This window comes from Myxine glutinosa, chromosome 2 (assembly GCF_964187855.1).
Source record: "Myxine glutinosa chromosome 2, kmMyxGlut1.1, whole genome shotgun sequence".
NCBI classification, from domain to species: domain Eukaryota; kingdom Metazoa; phylum Chordata; class Myxini; order Myxiniformes; family Myxinidae; genus Myxine; species Myxine glutinosa.
The window spans coordinates 80,031,500-80,051,883 of NC_136262.1; the positions used below are offsets into that span (position 1 = coordinate 80,031,500).

The window sequence follows — 20,384 nt, forward strand, 5'->3', positions numbered from 1 at the left end:
ACATGTCTTTCAATCCTGACAAATCTCACACTCTTACGATGTCTCTCCGAAAAGACCGACTGGACAACCCTCCCATCCACTTTCTGAATAATCCTCTCCAAGAAGTTCTGTCACTCAAGCTTTTGGGTCTCACTATCTGCCTTGATATTTCCTGGGAAAACCACATTTCCAAGCTGGCCTCCAAAGCCAGTCGCCGACTGGGCATCCTCCGTCGTGCGAAGTCCTTCCTTGGCACACCTGAGCTCCTCACCACATACAAGGCTTTCATCCGCAGCTCAATGGAGTACTGCTCTCCCCTCTGGGCTGGTGCTCCTGCCTCACACCTAGCTCGTCTTCATGCTGTTGAAACCAAAGCATTCAGAATCATTGGAATCTCCCGCGATGACGCTATTTCCAAGGGACTTTCACTTACTCACCGCAGGCAGGTTGGTGGTCTTTCCGTCTTCTACCGACTCCTCTCTGGCCTTGCTCCCCCAGCTCTCTCTGGGCTCTGTCCCGCAAATATTCCTACAGGTCGCACAAGATCTGCCTGCGACCCTCTTATGGTTAAACTGCCAAAATCAAGACTCTCTGCTCACCTTCACTCCTTCATTCCTCTTTTCTCCCGCCTCTGGAACAAACTCCCTCACTCTCTTCAATCCCACTCCTCCCTCCAGGTCTTTAAAACGGCTGTTCACCACCATCTCTTATCTTCCCCAATCCAAAACCTTGATCTTTTCTACCCCTGCTAATTTCACCCCAAATCCACTTTTTGAGGTGCCGACTTCTTTCCTGGAAGTCCTTGGTGTCCTTGCATTTTATACCTATCCTGCCCTCTCCCTCCCACACATCTCCCGATGTCCCTGCTCTCAAATGTTGTGTTTGTGTGCTTCCTCCTCTTCTCTCCCCATCTTGTCGACCGCTCCCCTTTTTATATACTTTGTTTGCTTGCTTGTTTGTTTGATTTGTTTGTTTGATAAATGTTAGCTCTTTCACGAGCCTCGACTCTGTATACAAAAAAAAAAACTGTAGATTTATGAGTTCAAGGTACCAATGTATATAGTGAAGTCTACAAGGGTGGAACAACGACTTTTGGACTGCTCTGCAAAAAAGGCAAGGAATTCAAATTCATCATTGGAAAATGGATAAAACCAGTGATTACATTTACTTTGCCAAACTCGTATGTATGGATACGGATCACTTTGCAGAAGGATGGGTAGAATTTGGATTAAAATAAAAAGTCTTGAAGAGCTGCTGCATATCTCTGATGAAGAAAGCTTACAATCGTTGTGTAATACAAGCAATAACAAATAGCAGTGTAGAACATATAGAAATATGTTGCCTCAGTTTTACAAAAAGAGAAAAGAAGAGTAGCGAATGGGTCAGACAGAAAAATCAATTCAATGACATATTAGTCACGATGCCAAAAAACTCAAATTGAACTGAACTTGATAATGTATATACCAAGAAGAATGGACAACCTACGGATAACAGGAATTACAAACTTTCAACCAAGAAGGATCCTGAGGAAACAGAAGACTGAAGATGATACCGAAAGACTAAATAAAATGGATTGTGGTACAATGTATGAGTTGCAGAGGATAGAAAAAAATGTACCATGTTAAGGTAGGCCTTTGGTGCGCAGTGACTTGAAATAGGCTAAAACAAAAAGTCGTCACGTGCAATTCTGCATTATTTTCATTATTTAAACCATGATCCACTATTTTGCACATTATCAGTAAGATAAGTTTTTGTCTCACGATTTGTGAGTTTTGCAAATGAGCTGCTATTTGTTGTTTAGATCACCTCCATATTCATTTACTTCACAGTGCAATCACTCAGAGCCCTTCAGCTTGTCCCCACAACCTCCTCACATTCCCTTGTTGGCGAACTGAGTGTCATTTCTCAAAATTTGCAGGTTGTTGGACCTGACAGATGATGGCTGTGCATTGGATCTGCATCATTTTCACTCTGGCATGCAGTCAGTGCTTGCGTATGCTACTGTAAGCGGGCAACTCGTCGGCTGGGACTTGCGTACCAATGGAAATGCTTGGAAACTTCAACACGACCTTCGATATGGCCTAATCACTGGGTTTGCTGTTGATCTTCGCCGCTGTTGGATCTGTGTCGGTGAGGCGTGTTACTAAAAAGAAGCTTCGGATACGTTAAAGAATAAAGCATCTCATCATGACATAAATACTTGAAGGCAGGGTAGTTCAGTCATTAATTCCTTTAAGAATGCCTTTCATTTATAGCTACCGTGTATATTGCAAGTGAATTTTCACTCTCGGATATCTGTTTGTCTGTCTGTGGGCACAATATCTCAAGGTTGTGGACGAATTCGGACGGAATTTGGTGGATAGGTCGGGTATGTGACAAGGACGAATTGATTAAATTTTGGTGAGGATCCTGATCCAGATGCAGATACTATAATTTTTAAGTGATTCTGCACTATTGAGAGATGCGGCTAAAAATATACAGTAAATAGCCCGATATCTCAAAAAGTTTGGGATGAATTTGTTAGGTGATAAGAACAAGCCAATTAAAATTTGCTTGAGGTACGGATGGAAAAAAAAATCTTTACTCGATTGAGCTCATGTAAAAGCTAACACATAGAACATATAATAACGAGAGTGGGAGACGAGAGGGTGAGGGAGGGGGTAGGGGGGAACACACAACAACAGTGGAGAACAGTGACATCGGGAGATCTGTGGGAGGGAGACGGCTGGGGCGGAGTACACAGGATAAATAAGATGGACACTACAAGGCCTTTCAGGAAAGAAGTCAGAATTTGAAGGTGGATTTAGAGTGAATTAACAGGGATAGAAAAGATTGAGGTCTTGGATGGGGAAAGCTTGGAAACTTTGGATAAATTTGTAAAAAATTAAAAAGGAATTTTTGTTTTTTCCCAAAAATTGCTTGGAAATTTTCAGCCTATCCGTGGGCTACAAAGAATAAACTGTTCAGTTTGGCGGAAGAATGCACTCGACTGATTGCCGTTCTCATTTATTTTGGTTTTGGACAAAACCAGGAAAATATGCTTGTTCCCACCTTTTTGATACCACTGTCAGTTGTGTATGACATGGCTGTTTGGACACCTATTCCCTCTCCCTTCATAATGCTCCTTTATGATGGGACAGCCACCCACCTACTCCTCTGTGCATTACTTAATAAATGGATGGCCCCTAACAGTACTGTATAATGGAAACACAAGTGTTAGAAACAATATTTTGCCTTTTTCTACCCTCTTCTTTTCATCAATGCATTTTCATGTCAGTTATAAATTGTAATCACTGGATTATTTATTTTTGCGCTGCTAGTTCACCTTAAAATATCAGTAACAAGTGACACTGAATGATTTCAAACCAGTTTTTTAACCCCTGGTAAATCATTGCTACTTCCTATCAACCAGTCTTTTTTACAACATTGAAACTGTTTGCAGGAACGAGCAGTGGCTTTATGATGTGCTGGGACATGCGTTTCCATTTGCCAATTGCAACCCACCTACATCCTGCACATGCACGCATTCGGCGCCTTTTGGCACACCCTGACCACCACTCCTGGATTATAGCAGGTGTGGCATCACAGATTTGGCTGCACGTATTTGAAAATGGAACAAAATATTTAATCACCTTTACTGAACCCCCCCCCCCCCCCCCCAATTTAATCCATTAGTAATTTGTAATTCAACAAAATAGTTGTGTTCAGTGCATTTAGCTTTTAGCTTTTGATATAAAACTGTGTGTGTGTGTGTGTGTGTGTGTGTGTGTGTGTGTGTGTGTGTGTGTGTGTGTGTGTGTGTGTGTGTGTGTGTGTGTGTGTCTTCTGAAGGCTAGGTTTTAAAGGCTTTGAGTTGTGCTTTAGGAGGGATTTGAGTGGGGGGGGGGGGGGGGGTGAAGGGAGGGTTAAAGGGGCGATCTTTGAACATGACTGTGTGTCCACCAGTTAAAAGACTCAAGGGATCCAGAAGACCCAATGGACCCAAAATACCCTATAGACTGTTAAAGACACAAAAGATAATGAAGACCTAGAAGACCCGAAAGATCCAAAATAGCCTGAAGACCCAAAATACGCTGAAGACCCAATGGCCCCAAATACCCAAAATTTTGGTAAGACCGAAAAGACAAAGGACCCAAAAGACCCAATAGACCCCACCATCTCTTATCTTCCCCCATCCATAACCTTGATCTTTTCTACCCCCACTAATTCACCCCAGATCCACCTTGTTTGAAATTCCAACTTATTTCCTGGAAATCCTGGCAGTGTCCATATGTTTATACCTCTCCCACCCCCCCCCCTTCACATGCCTCCCCCCCTTCACATGCCTCCCCCCCTTCACATACCTCCCCCCCTTCACATACCTCCCCCCCAAAGCCCTCTCCCTCCCACAGATCTCTCGATGTCTCCATGTCTCTCGGTCCCTGCTCTCAAATGTTGTGTTTGTGTCCTTCCCCCTCTCTCCCCATCTTGTCTACCGCTCCCGATGTTATTTGTTTTATGTGTCTGTTTGTCTTTCTGTGTGATTAATGTTCGCTCTTTCACGAGCCTCGATCTTGTATACAAAAAAAAAAAAAAAAAAAAAAAAAAAACACCCAAAATACCTAAAGACCCAAAATACCCTGTTGACTGTTAGACACAAAAGACCATGAAGTCTGAAATCTCTGACAATCTGAATTGTCAGAGATTTCTGAGAGATTTCTGTCAAAGAGTCTGAATTCTGAAATCTCTGACACACCTTCAACAGCTCTCCCTACCTCTTCCTCCTCTTCCACATATTACCCTACCCCTCCACACCCCCCCCCCCCTGTTCTGTATCCGATGCTCCCCCTTCCTCTTCATTAACGGTATGGACCTCAAACATTCGGGGCCTTCGCTCAAACTTGACTGATCTCTCCATACAGGTTGCTTGTGATCAACCAGACGTGACCTGCTGAACATAAACTTTCCTCCTTCATGATGTCTCTGATTCCTTAGTATCTCTCCCGGGTTACTCCCTCCTCCGGAATGATGGACCTTAGCCTGGTCCTGGAGGTGGGGTTGCTATCTTTATCAAAAACTCTCTTCCTCACTCGCCCTGCACTGCCCTCTCTCCACCTCACCCCCAGGAATACCTCTGGCTACGGCTTCCCCTTCGCTCCCACCTTTTGTTCATATGTGTGTTGTACCATCCACCAAACAGTGATGACTCCATCTACATCTCGCTGTCTGATAATATGGACCAACTTCTGTCGACTCATCCTAACTCTCTCTTCCTCATATGTGGTGATTTCAATTGTCACCATGCCAGTTGGCTGGGTGTGGGTACCTCTCTCACCAGCCATGGCTCCTCAGCAAAGGACTTCTGCGACTCACTGGGACTGACACAATCTGTCAATTTCCCGACCCGGATCTCAGTCAACAGAGCATCTTCTCTTCTGGACCTGGTTATGACTAACTTCCCTGAAAATGTCTGCTGCTCTTCTTCTGCTCCAATCGGCTCATCTGATCATGTGCTTGTTAAAGTGGACATCTCTCTGACCATTCTCAGAGAGCCTCCTCAGCGTCGACAAGTCTGGCATTTCACTCAGGCCAACTTGCACGGTCTTCAAGCAGCCATCAATCATCTGGACTGGTCTCCCATCTCGACCGCCTCTGACATCAACTCATCCTGGGAATTCTTCCAAAGTAAATTGCTCTCTCTCTCATGCACAGATTGATCCCATCTCGTCTTCAGTTGTCATACCCTTCCTCCCATCCATGGTACATGGAATCTTGTGGTGAGGCTGTTGCCCAGAAACAACTTGCCTTCGTCTCCTGGAAAGCAAATTCAACGGAAGGAAATCTCATTTCCTTTCACAAAGCCCGAAACAAGTGTGTGTCCACCCTCAGGAGAACTAGGAAACAATATCTCTCCGTTCTCAACACCGAACTCGCTTATCTGTCTCCCTCTTCCAAATCCTGGTGGTGTCTGGTCAAATCTGTTTCTGGTGTTTGTTCCCCCTCCATCCCCTCCCTTACCTCAAATGGCTACACAGCTGACTCCGCACGTGAAAAAGCTGAATGCCTCAACTCTGTGTTTGCCTCTAAATCTTGTGTCCTAAACCCATCCCTCTCTGTACCCACCATACCCAGTCGTACCCAGCTGCTCCTGGACTCTGTGTCCTTTCCTCCTGACAAGGTGGAAAAGTTTCTGTCAACCCTCGACTCTGATTCTGCAACTGGACCTGACGGCATCAGCCCACGGGTCCTAAAATCCTGTTCTTCCGCTCTTTCACTCCCTCTCTCTGTTCTCTTCACCGTCTCTTTTGGTCAAGGTCATCTGCCATCTGCTTGGAAATCAGTCAACATCACCGCTTTACACAAAAAAGGTGCAAAAACAGATCCTTGCAACGACAGACCAATCATCCTTCTCCCAATTATCAGCAAAGTCATATAATCCATCACTGCTTCGGGTATGAAATCTTTCCTCTTCTCCAATGGCTTGATCTCTGATCATCAATTTGGTTTCAGACCAGGTCACTCTACTCTGGACATGCTGCTTCTGCTGTCTCAACAATGGATGGAGGTCCTCAATGCTAAACAGGAAATTAGAGCTGTCTCCCTTGACATATCACGTGCCTTCGATACGGTCTAGCACCCCGCTCTGCTCACCAAACTCTCCTCCTTTGGTATCCATGGAAATCTCCACGCATGGCTGGCGGACTTCCTCTCTAGTCGCAGTCAACGTGTGGCCCTGAATGGGTTTCTCTCATCTCCTCTTCCTGTTCAGGCTGGAGTTCCCCAAGGCAGTGTTCTGGGCCCTGTGCTTTTTCTGGTCTTCATCAATGATCTCTCTGACTCTCTTGAAAATCCTCTCTATCTCTTTGCTGATGACTCCACTCTCTGCCGCTCCATTTCTCATCCCTCAGATCGGCAGTCTGCAGCCTCCTCACTCTCTGCAGACCTGGACAAAATCACAGACTGGGCAAACAAGTGGAACATGTTTTTCAATCCTGACAAATCTCACACTCTTACGATGTTTCTCCGAAAAGACCGACTGGACAACTATCCCATCCACTTTCTGAATAATCCTCTCCAAGAAGTTCTGTCACTCATGCTTTTGGGTCTCACTATCTGCTATGATCTTTCCTGGGAAAACCACATTTCCAAGCTGGCCTCCAAAGCCAGTCGCCGACTGGGCATCCTCCGTCATGCGAAGTCCTTCCTTGGCTCCTGAGCTCTTGGCTTCCTGAGCTCCTCACCACATACAAGGCTTTCATCCGCAGCTCAATGGAGTACTGCTCTCCCTTCTGGGCTGGTGCTCCTGCCTCACACCTAGCTCGTCTTCACGCTGTTGAAACGAAAGCGTTCAGAATCATTGGAATCTCCTGTGATGAAGCTATCTCCAAGGGCCTTTCACTTACTCACCGCAGGCAGGTTGGTGGTCTTTCCGTCTTCTACCGACTCCTCTCCGGCCTTGCTCCCCCAGCTCTCTCTCGGCTCTGTCCCCCCAAATATTCCTACAGGTCGCACAAGATCTGCCTGCAACCCTCTTATGGTTAAACTGCCAAAATCAAGACTCTCTGCTCACCTTCACTCCTTCACTCCTCTTTTCTCCCGCCTCTGGAACAAACTCCCTCACTCTCTTCAATCCCACTCCTCCCTCCAGGTCTTTAAAACAGCTGTTCACCACCATCTCTTATCTTCCCCCATCCAAAACCTTGATCTTTTCTACCCCCGCTAATTTCACCCCAAATCCACTTTTTTGAAATACCAACTTCTGTCCTGGAAGTCCTTGGTGTCCTTGTGTTTTATACTTCTCCCACCCCCCTCCCCCTTCCCACGCCTCCTTCCCCCAAGCCCTCTCCCTCCCACACATCTCCCGATGTCCCTGCTCTCAAATGTTGTGTTTGTGTGCTTCCCCTTCTCTCCCCATCTTGTCTACCGCTCCCTCTTTTTATATATTTTGTTTGTCTGTTTGGATTTTTTTTGTGATAAATGTTAGCTCTTTCACGAGCCTCGATTCTGTATCCCAGAAAAGAAAAGAAAAAAAGACCCAGAAGTCCCCAAGGACCCAGAAGACCGCAATGACTCTGAAGACCCAAAATACCCCTAAGGCCCAGAAGACCCCAAGGACTCTCAAGACCCAAAAGACAGAAAAGTAATTGAAAACCCAATTGACCCCAAACACCCAAAATACACCGAAGACCCAAAATACCCAAAAGACAGAAAAGTCATTGAAAACCCAATTGACCCAAAATACCCAAAATACCCCAAAGACTCTTAAATACCCACAAGACCACAAAAACCCAAAGGGCACTGAAGACCCCGAAGACCCAAAAGACTGAAAAGACCCCAATAACCTTAAAGACCCAAAATACACCAAATTCCCTTGAAGACCCAAAAGACCACACAAACAAGTGGAACATGTCTTTCAATCCTGACAAATCTCACACTCTCACTATGTCTCTTCGAAAAGACCGTCTGGACAACCCTCCCATCTCCTTTCTCAACAATCCTCTCCAAGAAGTTTTGTCACTCAACCTATTGGGTCTCACAACCTGCCATGGTCTTTCCTGGGAAAAAGAAAAACACAAAAAACCAAGCTGGCCTCCAAAGCCAGTCGCCGACTGGGCATTCTCCATTGTGCGAAGTCCATCCTTGTCACACCTGAACTCCTCACCACATGCAAGGCTTTCATACGCAGCTCAATGGAATACTGCTCTCCCCATCTGGGCTGGTGCTCCTGCCTCGCACCTCACTCAGCTTCACGCTGTTGAAACCAAAGCGTTCAGAATCATTGGAATCTCCCGCGATGAAGCCGATTGTGAGGGCCTTTCACTCACTCACCGCAGGCATGTTGGTGGTCTTTCTGTCTTCTTCTACCGACTCCTCTCTGGCCTAGCCCCCCCCCCAGCCCTGTCTGTGTTCTGTCCCCCAAGTACTCCTACAGGTCGCACAAGATCTGCCTGCAACCGCCCCACCCACCCCAGACCCTTAAATACCCAAAAGACCAGGAACACCCAAAAGACCCTGAATATGCAAAAATACCCAAGGACCCTTAAATATCCAGAGGACCCAAAATACCCCAAAGACCCAAGATACCCCAAAGACTCTTAAATATCCAGAAGACCCAAAAGACCACCAAGAGCCAAAAGACCCCAAAGATCCAAAATACCCCAAAGACCCTGAGGATCCAAAGACCCCCAAAGACGCTTAAATACCCAGAAGACCGAAAAGACCCCAAAAACCCAAAAGACCCCGAAGACCCAAAATACCCCAAAGACTCAAAATACATCAAAGACCCAAAACACCAAAAATATCACGAAGACCCCAGAGACCCAAAACACCCCAAAGACCAAAAAAATTTTGAAAAGTCCCAGAAGACCAAAAAGTCCCTGAAAACACAAAATACCCCGAATACCCCGAAGACCCTTAACGACCCCACAGAACCAAACAATCCAAAACACCAAAAAGACCCCAAAGACCCTTAAAGACCCTGAGGACCCAGTGGAACCCAAAGACCCAGATTACCCCAAAGACCCAAAATACCTAGATGACTGAAAAGACCCAAGGATCCCAAATATGCAGAGGACCTACCCTGCCTTCTATAATTATTATAGGAATTAATGACTGAACTACCCTGCCTTCATTTGGAAACATCATTGCTGCCTGACGTTTCACCATTTGACCCATGGCTGAGGCAAAAGGCATTTCAGCCCCCGATGCACTCTGGGCCTCTGCTGTTATTGAGGAATTGTTTTGCCATTTTAAGGAACCTCATTGCTGCCTGTTTCCCCCACACATTCTGTTAATGCTGCTGTAAATTGTCCAAAAACGGTATATTTCCCAACGAACCAACATATCAGTGTGTTGTTCCAACATCTGCAACCCATTGAATGCACTAAGTAGCATTAGCATTGTCCTTTCGGAAAACCGAGAGGTCATTAATGTAAAAAAAGAAAGTTCCGGCTCGAACTGACCTCCAAAAGTGATGTCGCGGAGATGATGCTGCCCAGAGCAACACACTATCTGAGTACAGGGAAAAAAATTCTAGGGAGACGACTCAAAATTCCATAAGTGACATTTGTGAGCAGGGCTGGGTCTCTGACATATCATTAGCGCATGACATTTGTTGTAATATGGTTCTGACCTTTTGTCTGAGGCTCAGGGCAATCATTGCAATGGTGAGATGGCAGACGCAAGGACTATGTAGTGTTTCTGACATCCGTAGAATGATTTTATCCCTGTCGATGAGTGAAGGCGACCATGCTATAACGTTAAGACAACACGATCCCATTTAGACGATGAATACCCATAAAGGCCTGCTTCTTCCTTATACCTCTTGTGTTTTTTCCATCAATTTGAGAAAGTAATAGTTAATGGTTACAAAAGACTTAATTTTTTCCTTGCCAGATGAAGAAATTAACCAGCTTTTGAGTGGTCATTAAACGAAACAAGTCTGGTTTATCAGCCAAAAATGGTGGCTTGAATGCTTTCTGAAGATGGATACTGTGACAAACATCCTCAACAGCACGTCGCATGAATAGTAGAATGAGGAACGTCTTAATCATGAAGCCGAGCGTCGATATGTGTCGATAGACAAGTATAAAAGTTGATGGAATGAATGGAACGTTGATTGAAGTTTGTCAACTACTGTGGGAAATAAGCAGAAGCCGACCCTTTGACCGTTCCCATGGCGCTTATCATGCTTCAATCATGATTATGTGATTTCATCCATCGTCTGATTAATAACTCTGTGGAAAAGATGAAGAGCATTAGACATTATGTGAAAAGTTTGACATGTTCATCTTCAGCAGGGATTGCCATCCATTCGCAATTATTATAGTTGAAAAGCCAGTGTGTCACGTAAGGCCTGATGTCTCGCATCTCGCATGACAGTCGGAGTAAGGGTTAGTTGTCATTGGTTGGATTAAGGGATTGAGAGCCAAGCTGCATGGTATATCGAAATCCCTGGAGATTTGGAACACAAAGCGAAGCTGAGAGGATAGCAAAGGGGTTCATCATGAAAGACAGATGGCATCAGAATTGTAAGCGGAGCTGTCAGAAGCAAATACAAAAAGAAGATTATTGTGAGAAGGGACATGGAATAAGTAATATATCATGTGGTTGTTGGAAGCAATGAACCTCAGGGTGAAATGAGGACGATGAAGAGAGCTTCAGACATAAATAGTAATTCTGCACCATATCTAGTATTGTGTCCATAACAGCAGAAAGTGCTTTAACCCGGAAAAGAGACTAGTAAGACATGTACATTTTAGGATTTCTGTTATGCATACAGTAATATGTGGGGAACATGCACTCACCTGTTAATCCTTTGTCTCCACTTGAAGCTACATGTGATGATGCAAGTCATGTCTGCATTACAGCTGTGCAGGGAAACAATGAAGTGTCCCTATGGAACATGGAAACAGGTGCTCGACAGCTGACTTTGTGGTCCAGCCATGCACCACCTTTATCTGAAAGCCAGGTGGTGGAGATAATCACTATCACAGTATTTTTACACACTTACCAAGATGGTTTTTAATTATTCAATAGCAACATCCTTATGGTACTCCATTCTTACATGTGAATCAAGTGTGCGTGCTGGATTACTCTGCTTTCCAAAATTGAACATTCTATTATTTTATTAAAATTGATTTCAACCTTTTTTTTTGCTCCTTCATCTCTCTTTCCCTCTTCATTCCCTCCTAATCACATGCATTCTTCCACCGTTCTCTTTGTTAAACTCACAAAGTCCAGGCTCCCTGCTCTCACCCCAGCTTTGTACCTCTTTTCTCCCACTTGTACTACCTCATTCCTCAGTCTGTTCAATCCCATCCTTCCCTCTGGGGCTCTGATTTCGCAGTACACCACCACCTCCAGTCATTATCCATTCTCTTCCTACTAACCACCTCTGCCCCCTTGTAGGTTCATTGGTTTTTGTACACCGCACCTTTCCTATGCCATCTCCAGGCATTGGAAAACGTCATTGCCGGGCACCGAAGGGGGCTCGGCAGTGACGCACGCTGAAAGGGAGTACTCACTTTTCACTCTGGTTGTTTGTTTGTTTTCTTGTTTTCTTTCTTGCTTGTTTGTCCAAGCGATATCAGCCATCCTTTGAGCTAGGAAGCTGAAATTTCGGCACAGTAGTGAGCAAGTCCTTTGTCAAAAACAGTATTTTTTGTTTTTTGATTAATCAATTAATTGAGGAGTTATTTAATTAATTATTAGCGATTAATTTAGTACTTATTTAATTAATCAAATTTCCTTTCTCTTCTGACCATTAACTCAGGCACCTTTTGAGTTAGGAAGCTGATATTTGGACATGCCAATGACCAGGTGATTTGGCTGCAAAGGCTATTTTTAATTTATTAATTAATCAATTAATCGATTCATTATTTAATTATTTGATTAATGACTAAATTTTTTTATTTTTTTTATTTACAGATTCTGATGAAATGGTGGTGGTTTATGTGTTCTATGACCGAATTGATTAATAATTTATTTTTTTAATGATTATTATTTATTTATTTTAATTATTAATCATTTATTTATTTTCTTTCTCATTTGGCCAATATCTCAGGCACCTTTTGAGCTCGGAAGCTAATATTTGGACATGAGTGACCAAGTGATGTGGCTATCAAGGATATTTTTGATTTATTGATTAATCAATTAATCGATTAATTATTTAATTGTTCGATTAATTACTAAAAAAAAAAAAAAAAATTCAGTTACAGATTCTGATGAAATGGTGGTGGTTTACGTGTTCTGTGACCGAATTGATTAATAATTTAATTTTTTGATGATTATTATTTATTTATTTTCATTATTAATCATTTATTTATTTTCTTTCTCATTTGGCCAATATCTCAGGCACCTTTTGAGCTGGGAAGCTAATATTTGGACATGACAGTGACCAAGTGATGTGGCTATCAATGATATTTTTGATTTATTGATTAATCATTTAATCGATTAATTGTAATTATTATTTTAAATAATTATAATTAATATAATATAATTATAATAATTATAATATTATAATATAATTATAATAATTATAATATAATTATTAAATAATTATTTATTGATTAATTGATTAATTATTTCTTGATTAATCAATTAATTATTTAATTTTTTATTAATGACTTATTTAATTACATTTCTAAAAGATACATATTTGGATGAAGCACTAGTGGTTTAGTTATGCTATTAGCTAATTGATTAAGAAAATATTTTGTGATAATCTTTTATTGATTTTAATTACACAATTAATCAATCAATTAGTGTACACCTCTCCCTCCCAATGCAGTCTCTATGAGCTGCACTGCGGTATTGCCGGGCACCCGGGGCGCCCCGGCAATGCCTCGCTGTAGGATATTTAATTATTTGGCATGGGGGCGGTGTACTTTGAATGTATCTGTACTTGTCTTTCTTCTTATTTCTCCTGTTTAGTAATCCCTTTGTTGCATCCATTTGTTATGCCACTGCCCTCTTTCACCTTTCTTTTCAATGAGCTGAGTCTTTGTCTGCAACAAAAGTTGAATACCATTGTATTGAAAGCATTTAAAATAGGTTGGAATATTTAGGGAATTGAGTTTTCATGATTAGTTTGTGATTGGGAAAAATCCAAAATGAATACTACCCTAAGTGTGTTCGGTGGAAAGGGAATAGTGAGGGAGTTCCACTGTGTTTTGTCAACAAATACAGTTCTGATAATAACATGCCCGCACTGTGATCACAACCTGCGACAAAATCCGTTAACGGGCCAATTAGGAAACACATTTAATGCGCTGTTAAAATGTTAACTCAGCACCTCAAAACCATGTCACCCTCTGCCACAGTTATATCAGAACGAACTGATATGTCACATGGTCACGGATTGTTTAACCCCAATTTGGGAATGTTCAAAAATTAGGTGATTCTATTTTTTAGGGAGGAGCATACCATGCGTGCTGACAAGCTAGATTAAACCTTACTAATCGTTTTTAATCGACATATGATAAGATTTTTCATGGTCCCTCATTGTGAGTAACACTCTACCCAAACAAGGCAATGGAAATCTGAGACAACAAACCCTGGCAGTGTATAATCAGCAGAGGCCCACAGGCAGACAAGTATAAAGGTGAAGAGTCATTCTTACGTCGCTGGTAATCACACTCTTATATAGTCTTATGCTCACCTGAAAACCAAGATGGCAGCCATATAATTTTTTTGCTGGCTGCCATGGTGGGTGGAGTAGAGGGACAAATGTGGGTGGGGTCCAGCAGCTGGCCGACCAATGGGTGCACATTTCAAAAATCGACCACCCAACAAGAATCACAGCAACAACAACCCACGTGAAGCTCCTGTACACCTGCGACATGTCGCAGGTAAAAAGCCAAATGTGTGAGTGTGGGGGCGTTTTATTGAAAGATTGGTAAAGATATGCCAATCATACTTGCATCCTTTACTGTCTTTGATTGTCATTGTAAGATAGATATATTGGTATACTACCACTTTAATTTTATGCTGCCTAAACTTTAAAAAAAACAAATGTAAAGTTGAAGAAGATGGAACACGAGATACCTGTAAAGCAAAGTATGAATTAAACCTTTCTCTTTCCTCCTCTCTCTCACCCAGTCTTCAAGCCACAGCACTCACGGCATGTACTACAGCCCCGCTGAAGGGAATCCCTTCTTGCTTACAGCAGGTTCTGACATGAGAATCCGGTATGGTTTTTGTCCTTGTGTTCTATACACCCTCTGTAACTTTGCTTGCCAAATGTTATGAGGTGCCCCTACTATAGGTGTGCCTGCCTTATAACTGGGATAGTTGAAAATATGCATCGCTGGTTGCCAGTTAGAGTTCAACTTACAAAATGTCCTCTACATTAGGGTTCTTTACTTGAAAAGAAAACCTTAACGTTTCATTTTTTGAGGGTTTGTTTTCTAGGCAGTTGAGGCTTTACAGAATTGTCAATAATAAAGAAACTTTATTTGCACTCCTCATCATATTATGTAACCTTGTTAGTTTGACAACTTTTAATTTGAATTGGGTTGCTGCATTGGCACCAGGAAGCCTGGTGTTGGCTTAACGGTTAAGGTGGCTGACTTAAGATCTTCGGGTCTTGAGTTTTAGCCCGTGTAGTGCCGTTGCAATAGCACCAGTTCGGTTGTCTCAGCCTGTCATCCTTCCAAGGTCGGAAAAATGAGTACCAGCTTACTGGGGTGATAAGCCATTCAAGCATCCTGCGTCGGAGTGGCGACCCGTCCAGGAACTGTACTCCTTAACCAATGGAACTGCCTCGGCAGCTCCGGTGCACCTCACGGCGTGAAAGGAGTGGTTATTATTAGCATGGAGAATTTACCAGGTCATAAATTTAAGTTGTAAATCCACTCCACACTTCCACACTTCTGTGTGGAATCCTTATGCCAGGAAGTCAGAAACATATCTGTGGATTGATTCCTTTCTCCAGAGGATGGGTTGATGCTCAGATCTTGAAAATAAAAGGCTTCTGAAGCCTACGCAAGCTGGCTCATCCTTCAGATAGCAGTGTAGCAGATATCACTGCCCAAATAGCAATCACACTCTTATATAACAAGCAGTATAACCTGGTGTCAATAACTCCACCCCAATCCCATGTTCCAAATTTCCAGTTTTTCCCTCCTTTGTCGTGCTGTGGTTCATCCCCCCTACTTCCCCCCTCTCTCTCTCCCTCTCTCACTACTGTTCCATGTCTTCTTATCCATTCAGTGTACTCTTACCAGGTCTTCCACAAGCCTCGACTATGTATACAAAACTAAAATAAATAACTGAATTCTTAAAATACCACAGATAATTTATTCTTGCTAAATAAAACTATTCTTGAAAACTGCAGCTTTTCTGTTGAGACTCATAAAAGTCTTTTGGAAAATATGTAATTTGTTTGTGTCTTTGTAAAACCTTACTGAACAACTTTAATTGGTCCACAGTCTTTGATGTTATGCTTCGGCCCACAGCTATTGGGACTTGGCCTACCCGAAGCAATCGTACATTGTTACTGGGGCTGCGACAGACAATCTGCATGCTGGTAGTGTGTCCTACCATTCCAAGATCATTGAAGGCACTGAAGTGGTTCAGGTGTGTATAGATTGTTTGAATTCCTGGCTTTCTAGAAGTGTTTGAATTCTGCATTATCACAAAATGCCAGATTTGGTAGTGTAATGTTTAGTGTTTGCTCAGAGTCTGGGAGGTCGGTATTCAAACTCCGGCCGAGTCATACCAAAGACTTCAATAATGCTGTGTTGCTTTCTTACTTGACGCAGAGCGTTTAAAAGTATAAAGCATGGACAATCCTTATAGGTTGGCATCTATGGGGAGGAGGAAATTCCTCCTTAGAAAATGTCAAGTGAGTGTGGTGAGAAAGGTGGCCCCATTGTTGTGGCAGCGCTGGTACCCGAAATGCCCCTGGAAGTGACTGCACTCCCCCCAACCTCAGTGGCTGTATTTGTCTCGGGTTACAATCTTGTGTCGTCTCATGTATTCCTCTATATGTCAATGTGTGTGAGATGTGAGTGGGTCAGCTCCACTATGAGCCTAAGATCCTGTAAAAAAAAATTTAAAATCCTTGAAAACTTGAGACATCACCTTATTTTGTAAAGGATACCACATTTTGGTCTCATATGATCATTTAGTCATAAATGTTTCTGAATGGAAGCAATTGTTTAAAAACCTTTGATTGGCAAGTATATATATATATATACAGTCACATGAAAAAGTAAGTACACCCCATGTAAAGTTTTGACTTTTTCAACATATTTCAACATACAGCTATTTGATCTTCATTTCAACAATATTGATAGATAAAGGTGATATAACATAACAAATATCATGAAACATTTACATTTTGTAGTCCATTGTATAATTTAAATAAACATAAATGCAAATTTCACATGTGGAAAAAGTAAGTACACCCCTACTTTTATTACTACTTCAAATACCTAAAATTAGAATCAGGTGCACCCGCTCAGGTGCAAATGATTAGAACAACGTTATAGAGGATCTTGGAGGAACCTGTCTTATTTAAACCTCAGACATTTAGTTTGGTTTGCTCTTTGTTGTTGAAGTGTGTGGCGTCACCATGCCTAGATCAAAAGAGCTCTCTGAGGCCTTCAGAAAGAAGGTTATAGATGCCTACGAGTCTGGGAAGGGATTTAAAAAGATCTCCAAACAATTTGAAATCAATCATTCGACTGTCCAGAAGATCATCTACAAGTGGAGAAGATTCCAAACAACTGCCAACTTGTTCAGGCCAGGCCGCCCCAGCAAGTTCAGCCCGAGAGCAGACCGCAAGATGCTGAAAGAAGTCTCTAAGAACCCCAGAATGTCATCATGGGACCTACAGGTAGCTCTTGCCACTGTTGATGTCAAAGTGCATGAGTCTACCATTAGAAAGAGGCTGCACAAATTTGATCTACATAGGAGGTGTGCCAGGAGGAAACCTTTGCTGTCCAGAAAGAACATCAGGGCAAGACTAAAGTTTGCCAATGAACACCTAGGCAAAGACCAGCACTTCTGGAACAATGTGCTCTGGACAGATGAGTCAAAGGTAGAGCTATTTGGCCACAGTACCAGCAGACATTTTTGGCGAAAACCAAAGACAGCATTTGACCACAAGAACCTGATACCAACTGTAAAGAATGGTGGTGGAAATATTATGGTTTGGGGCAGCTCACCATCATAGAATCCACTATGAATTCTTCATTGTACCAGAGGGTGCTTGAGGATAATGTGAGGCCATCTGTCGGAAAGTTGAAGCTCAACCGAAGGTGGACCTTGCAACATGACAATGACCCTAAACATACCAGTAAATCCACCATGGAATGGCTGAAAAGAAAGAAATGGAGGGTTCTGGAATGGCCAAGTCAAAACCCGGATCTAAATTCCATCGAGATGTTGTGGGGGGGATTTGAAATGAGCTGTGCATGCAAGAAACCCCTCAAACATCACACAGCTGAAAGAATTCTGCATGGAGGAGTGAGCAAAAATGTCTCCCAGTCGATGTCAGAGACTGGTAGACAGTTATAAGAAACGCCTACTTGACGTTGTTTCTGCCAAAGGGGGCAATACCACCTATTGGAGCCAAGGGTGTACTTACTTTTTCCACATGCAAAATTTGCATTTATGTTTATTTAAATTATACAATGGACTACAAAATGTAAATGTTTCATGATATTTGTTATATTATATCACCTTTATCTGTCAATATTGTTGAAATGAAGATCAAATAGCTGCATGTTGAAATATGTTGAAAAAGTCAAAACTTTACATGTTTCTCAAGTTTCACCCAAACAAACTCAAGTTTCACATGGATACTTACTTTTTCACGTGTCTGTATAATATATATATATATATATATATATATATATATATATATATATTTAAAACACTGTGTGTGTGTGTGTGTGTGTGTGTGTGTGTGTGTGTGTGTGTGTGTGTGTGTGTGTGTGTGTGTGTGTGTGTGTGTGTGTGTGTGTGTGTGTGTAATGTTACCGATAGACTCCTAAACGGAGAGGCTCATGTACTTGATATTTGGCACAGACATGGCCATTGAGCCTGGGAAGAACATGGCCGACCTAAAAATTTATTTCATAATATTTTTTTACCATATTTTTACCTCAGCGCATTTCAGCGAGGAATATTATGCACCGAATCTGACCGGTGGCAGAGCAGCGCGCTGATTCGCTCAGAGCGATCACGTGATGTTCCTTGCCGCCATTAACTCAGTTACGCATTCGCACGTATTTCAGAGCGAAAAGCGATTGCGTTTTTTCACATTTCAGCGAGGAACATTGGCATTCACACCACATAGGTTTTTTTTTCTTTCATCTTTAGATCCATATTTTTTTTCAGCGAATCTGAATCGGTGGCAGAGCAGAGCGCTGATTCGCTCATTCGCGCTCATTGATGACGATCACGATCACGTGATGACGTGATCACGAATGATGTTCGTGACGCGATCACGTGATGTTCCTTGCCGCCAGCAAGTAGCATAGATTTTATTTTAGCATGATTAGCATTTAGCATGATTTAGCATGATTTAGCATAGATAGTAGCATGTTTCACATAGATTTTTTTTCAGCAAGGAATATTATACACGGATTCTGACCGGTGGCAGAGCAGCGCACTGATTCGCTCAGAGGGATCACGTGATGTTCCGAATAAGCACAATCAATTGAGTGTGCCGCATGAGTCTGCGATAAGTGTTTAAAGTAAAGTTAAAAAAAAAAAAAATGTTAACGTGCCGTTGTTAGCCTATTCATGTATAGTTTGTGTTGTATTTAGCTGTGGCTGAGCTAAGATGTAGCTGAACTTCAGAGTCGTTGACTCTGGTATCCTTTGACCTCTTAATCACCTTGCTCCATTGGGACAAGTCCAAGTAATAAGCGCATCAGCAGGTAAATCCACCAGATCGAGGTGAAACACCTCTCAGGTTGAAATAATGTGAGTTATTCCATCCCCGCCGCCAGTTGGCTTCACTTTTCACGGAGTATGAGCGTTCTATATATTTTCAATTCAGTGCGCCCAACTCGCTCACGTACTTGATTTGTGGCATAGACATGGCCATTGGGCCTTCACGGTGTAATTTGTGCAAGGCTTTTGTCCGAGTGAGCTTGAGTCGAGAGGGCGAATGTACGGGTTGGGAATGTACGGGTCTCCCTTCCCCCACCCGGCAACGCCGGTACTGGAGGGCGTCACAGGATCGGTGAGTCTCCAAAAGCCGCTTCGTGCTGTTGCGAAGATTCAGGACGATGTCGCGATTGTTGTGCTGCTCTCCGACCATGAGAACTGTAACGTCATTGTTGACTGGCCCTCCCCTTCCCTCCCCCTCCCACAATTAATTAATTAATGAACTTTATTAACTTAACTTTAAAAATTAACTTTAAATTAATTAATTAACCCCTTCCCCCCTCCCCCCTCCCCCTGCCCCTCCCCCCTCCCCCTCCCCCTCCCCCTCCCCCTGCCCCTCCCCCTCCCCCTGCCCCTCCCCCTCCCCCTCCCCCCTCCCCCTCCCCCTGCCCCTTCCCCTCCCCCTCCCCCTCCCCCCTCCCCCTCCCACCCCTCTCCTCTCCCATCCCTCCCCCTCCCTCCTCTCCTCCCCTCCCCCCTCCCCCTCCACCTCCCCCTCCCTCCTCTTCTCCCTCACGTTTATACACGGAATGCCGGGTACTTCCCCCCCTCTCCTCCCCTCCCCCCCTCTCCTCCCCTCCCCCCTCTCCTCCCCTCCCCTCCTCTCCTCCCCTCCCCCCCATTCCCCTCCCCTCCTCTTCCCCCTCCCCTCCCCCACCCGGCAATGCCGGGTACTTCTGCTTGCATATATATATATTGTTGCGGATATGGGACTTGTCCTCAATATCCGCTTGTAAATACTCCCCTATTTCCCCAATACTCCCCAACTATCCCCAATCCCCCATTCCCTAGTCCCA

The 20,384-nt window shown here is 43.3% G+C and overlaps 1 protein-coding gene across 1 annotated transcript in view; it reads left to right on the forward strand.

The window, feature by feature from the left end:
- The window catches only part of LOC144890779 (phosphoinositide 3-kinase regulatory subunit 4-like), a 66,815-nt gene that overhangs the window by 20,135 nt on the left and 26,296 nt on the right, over nt 1–20,384 (forward strand). The window contains exons 3-7 of the mRNA XM_078772605.1: nt 1,898–2,109; nt 3,422–3,553; nt 11,328–11,428; nt 14,560–14,648; nt 15,918–16,038. Coding sequence (XP_078628731.1) covers nt 1,898–2,109; nt 3,422–3,553; nt 11,328–11,428; nt 14,560–14,648; nt 15,918–16,038 — 655 coding nt within the window. The remainder of the gene's footprint in view (nt 1–1,897; nt 2,110–3,421; nt 3,554–11,327; nt 11,429–14,559; nt 14,649–15,917; nt 16,039–20,384) is intronic.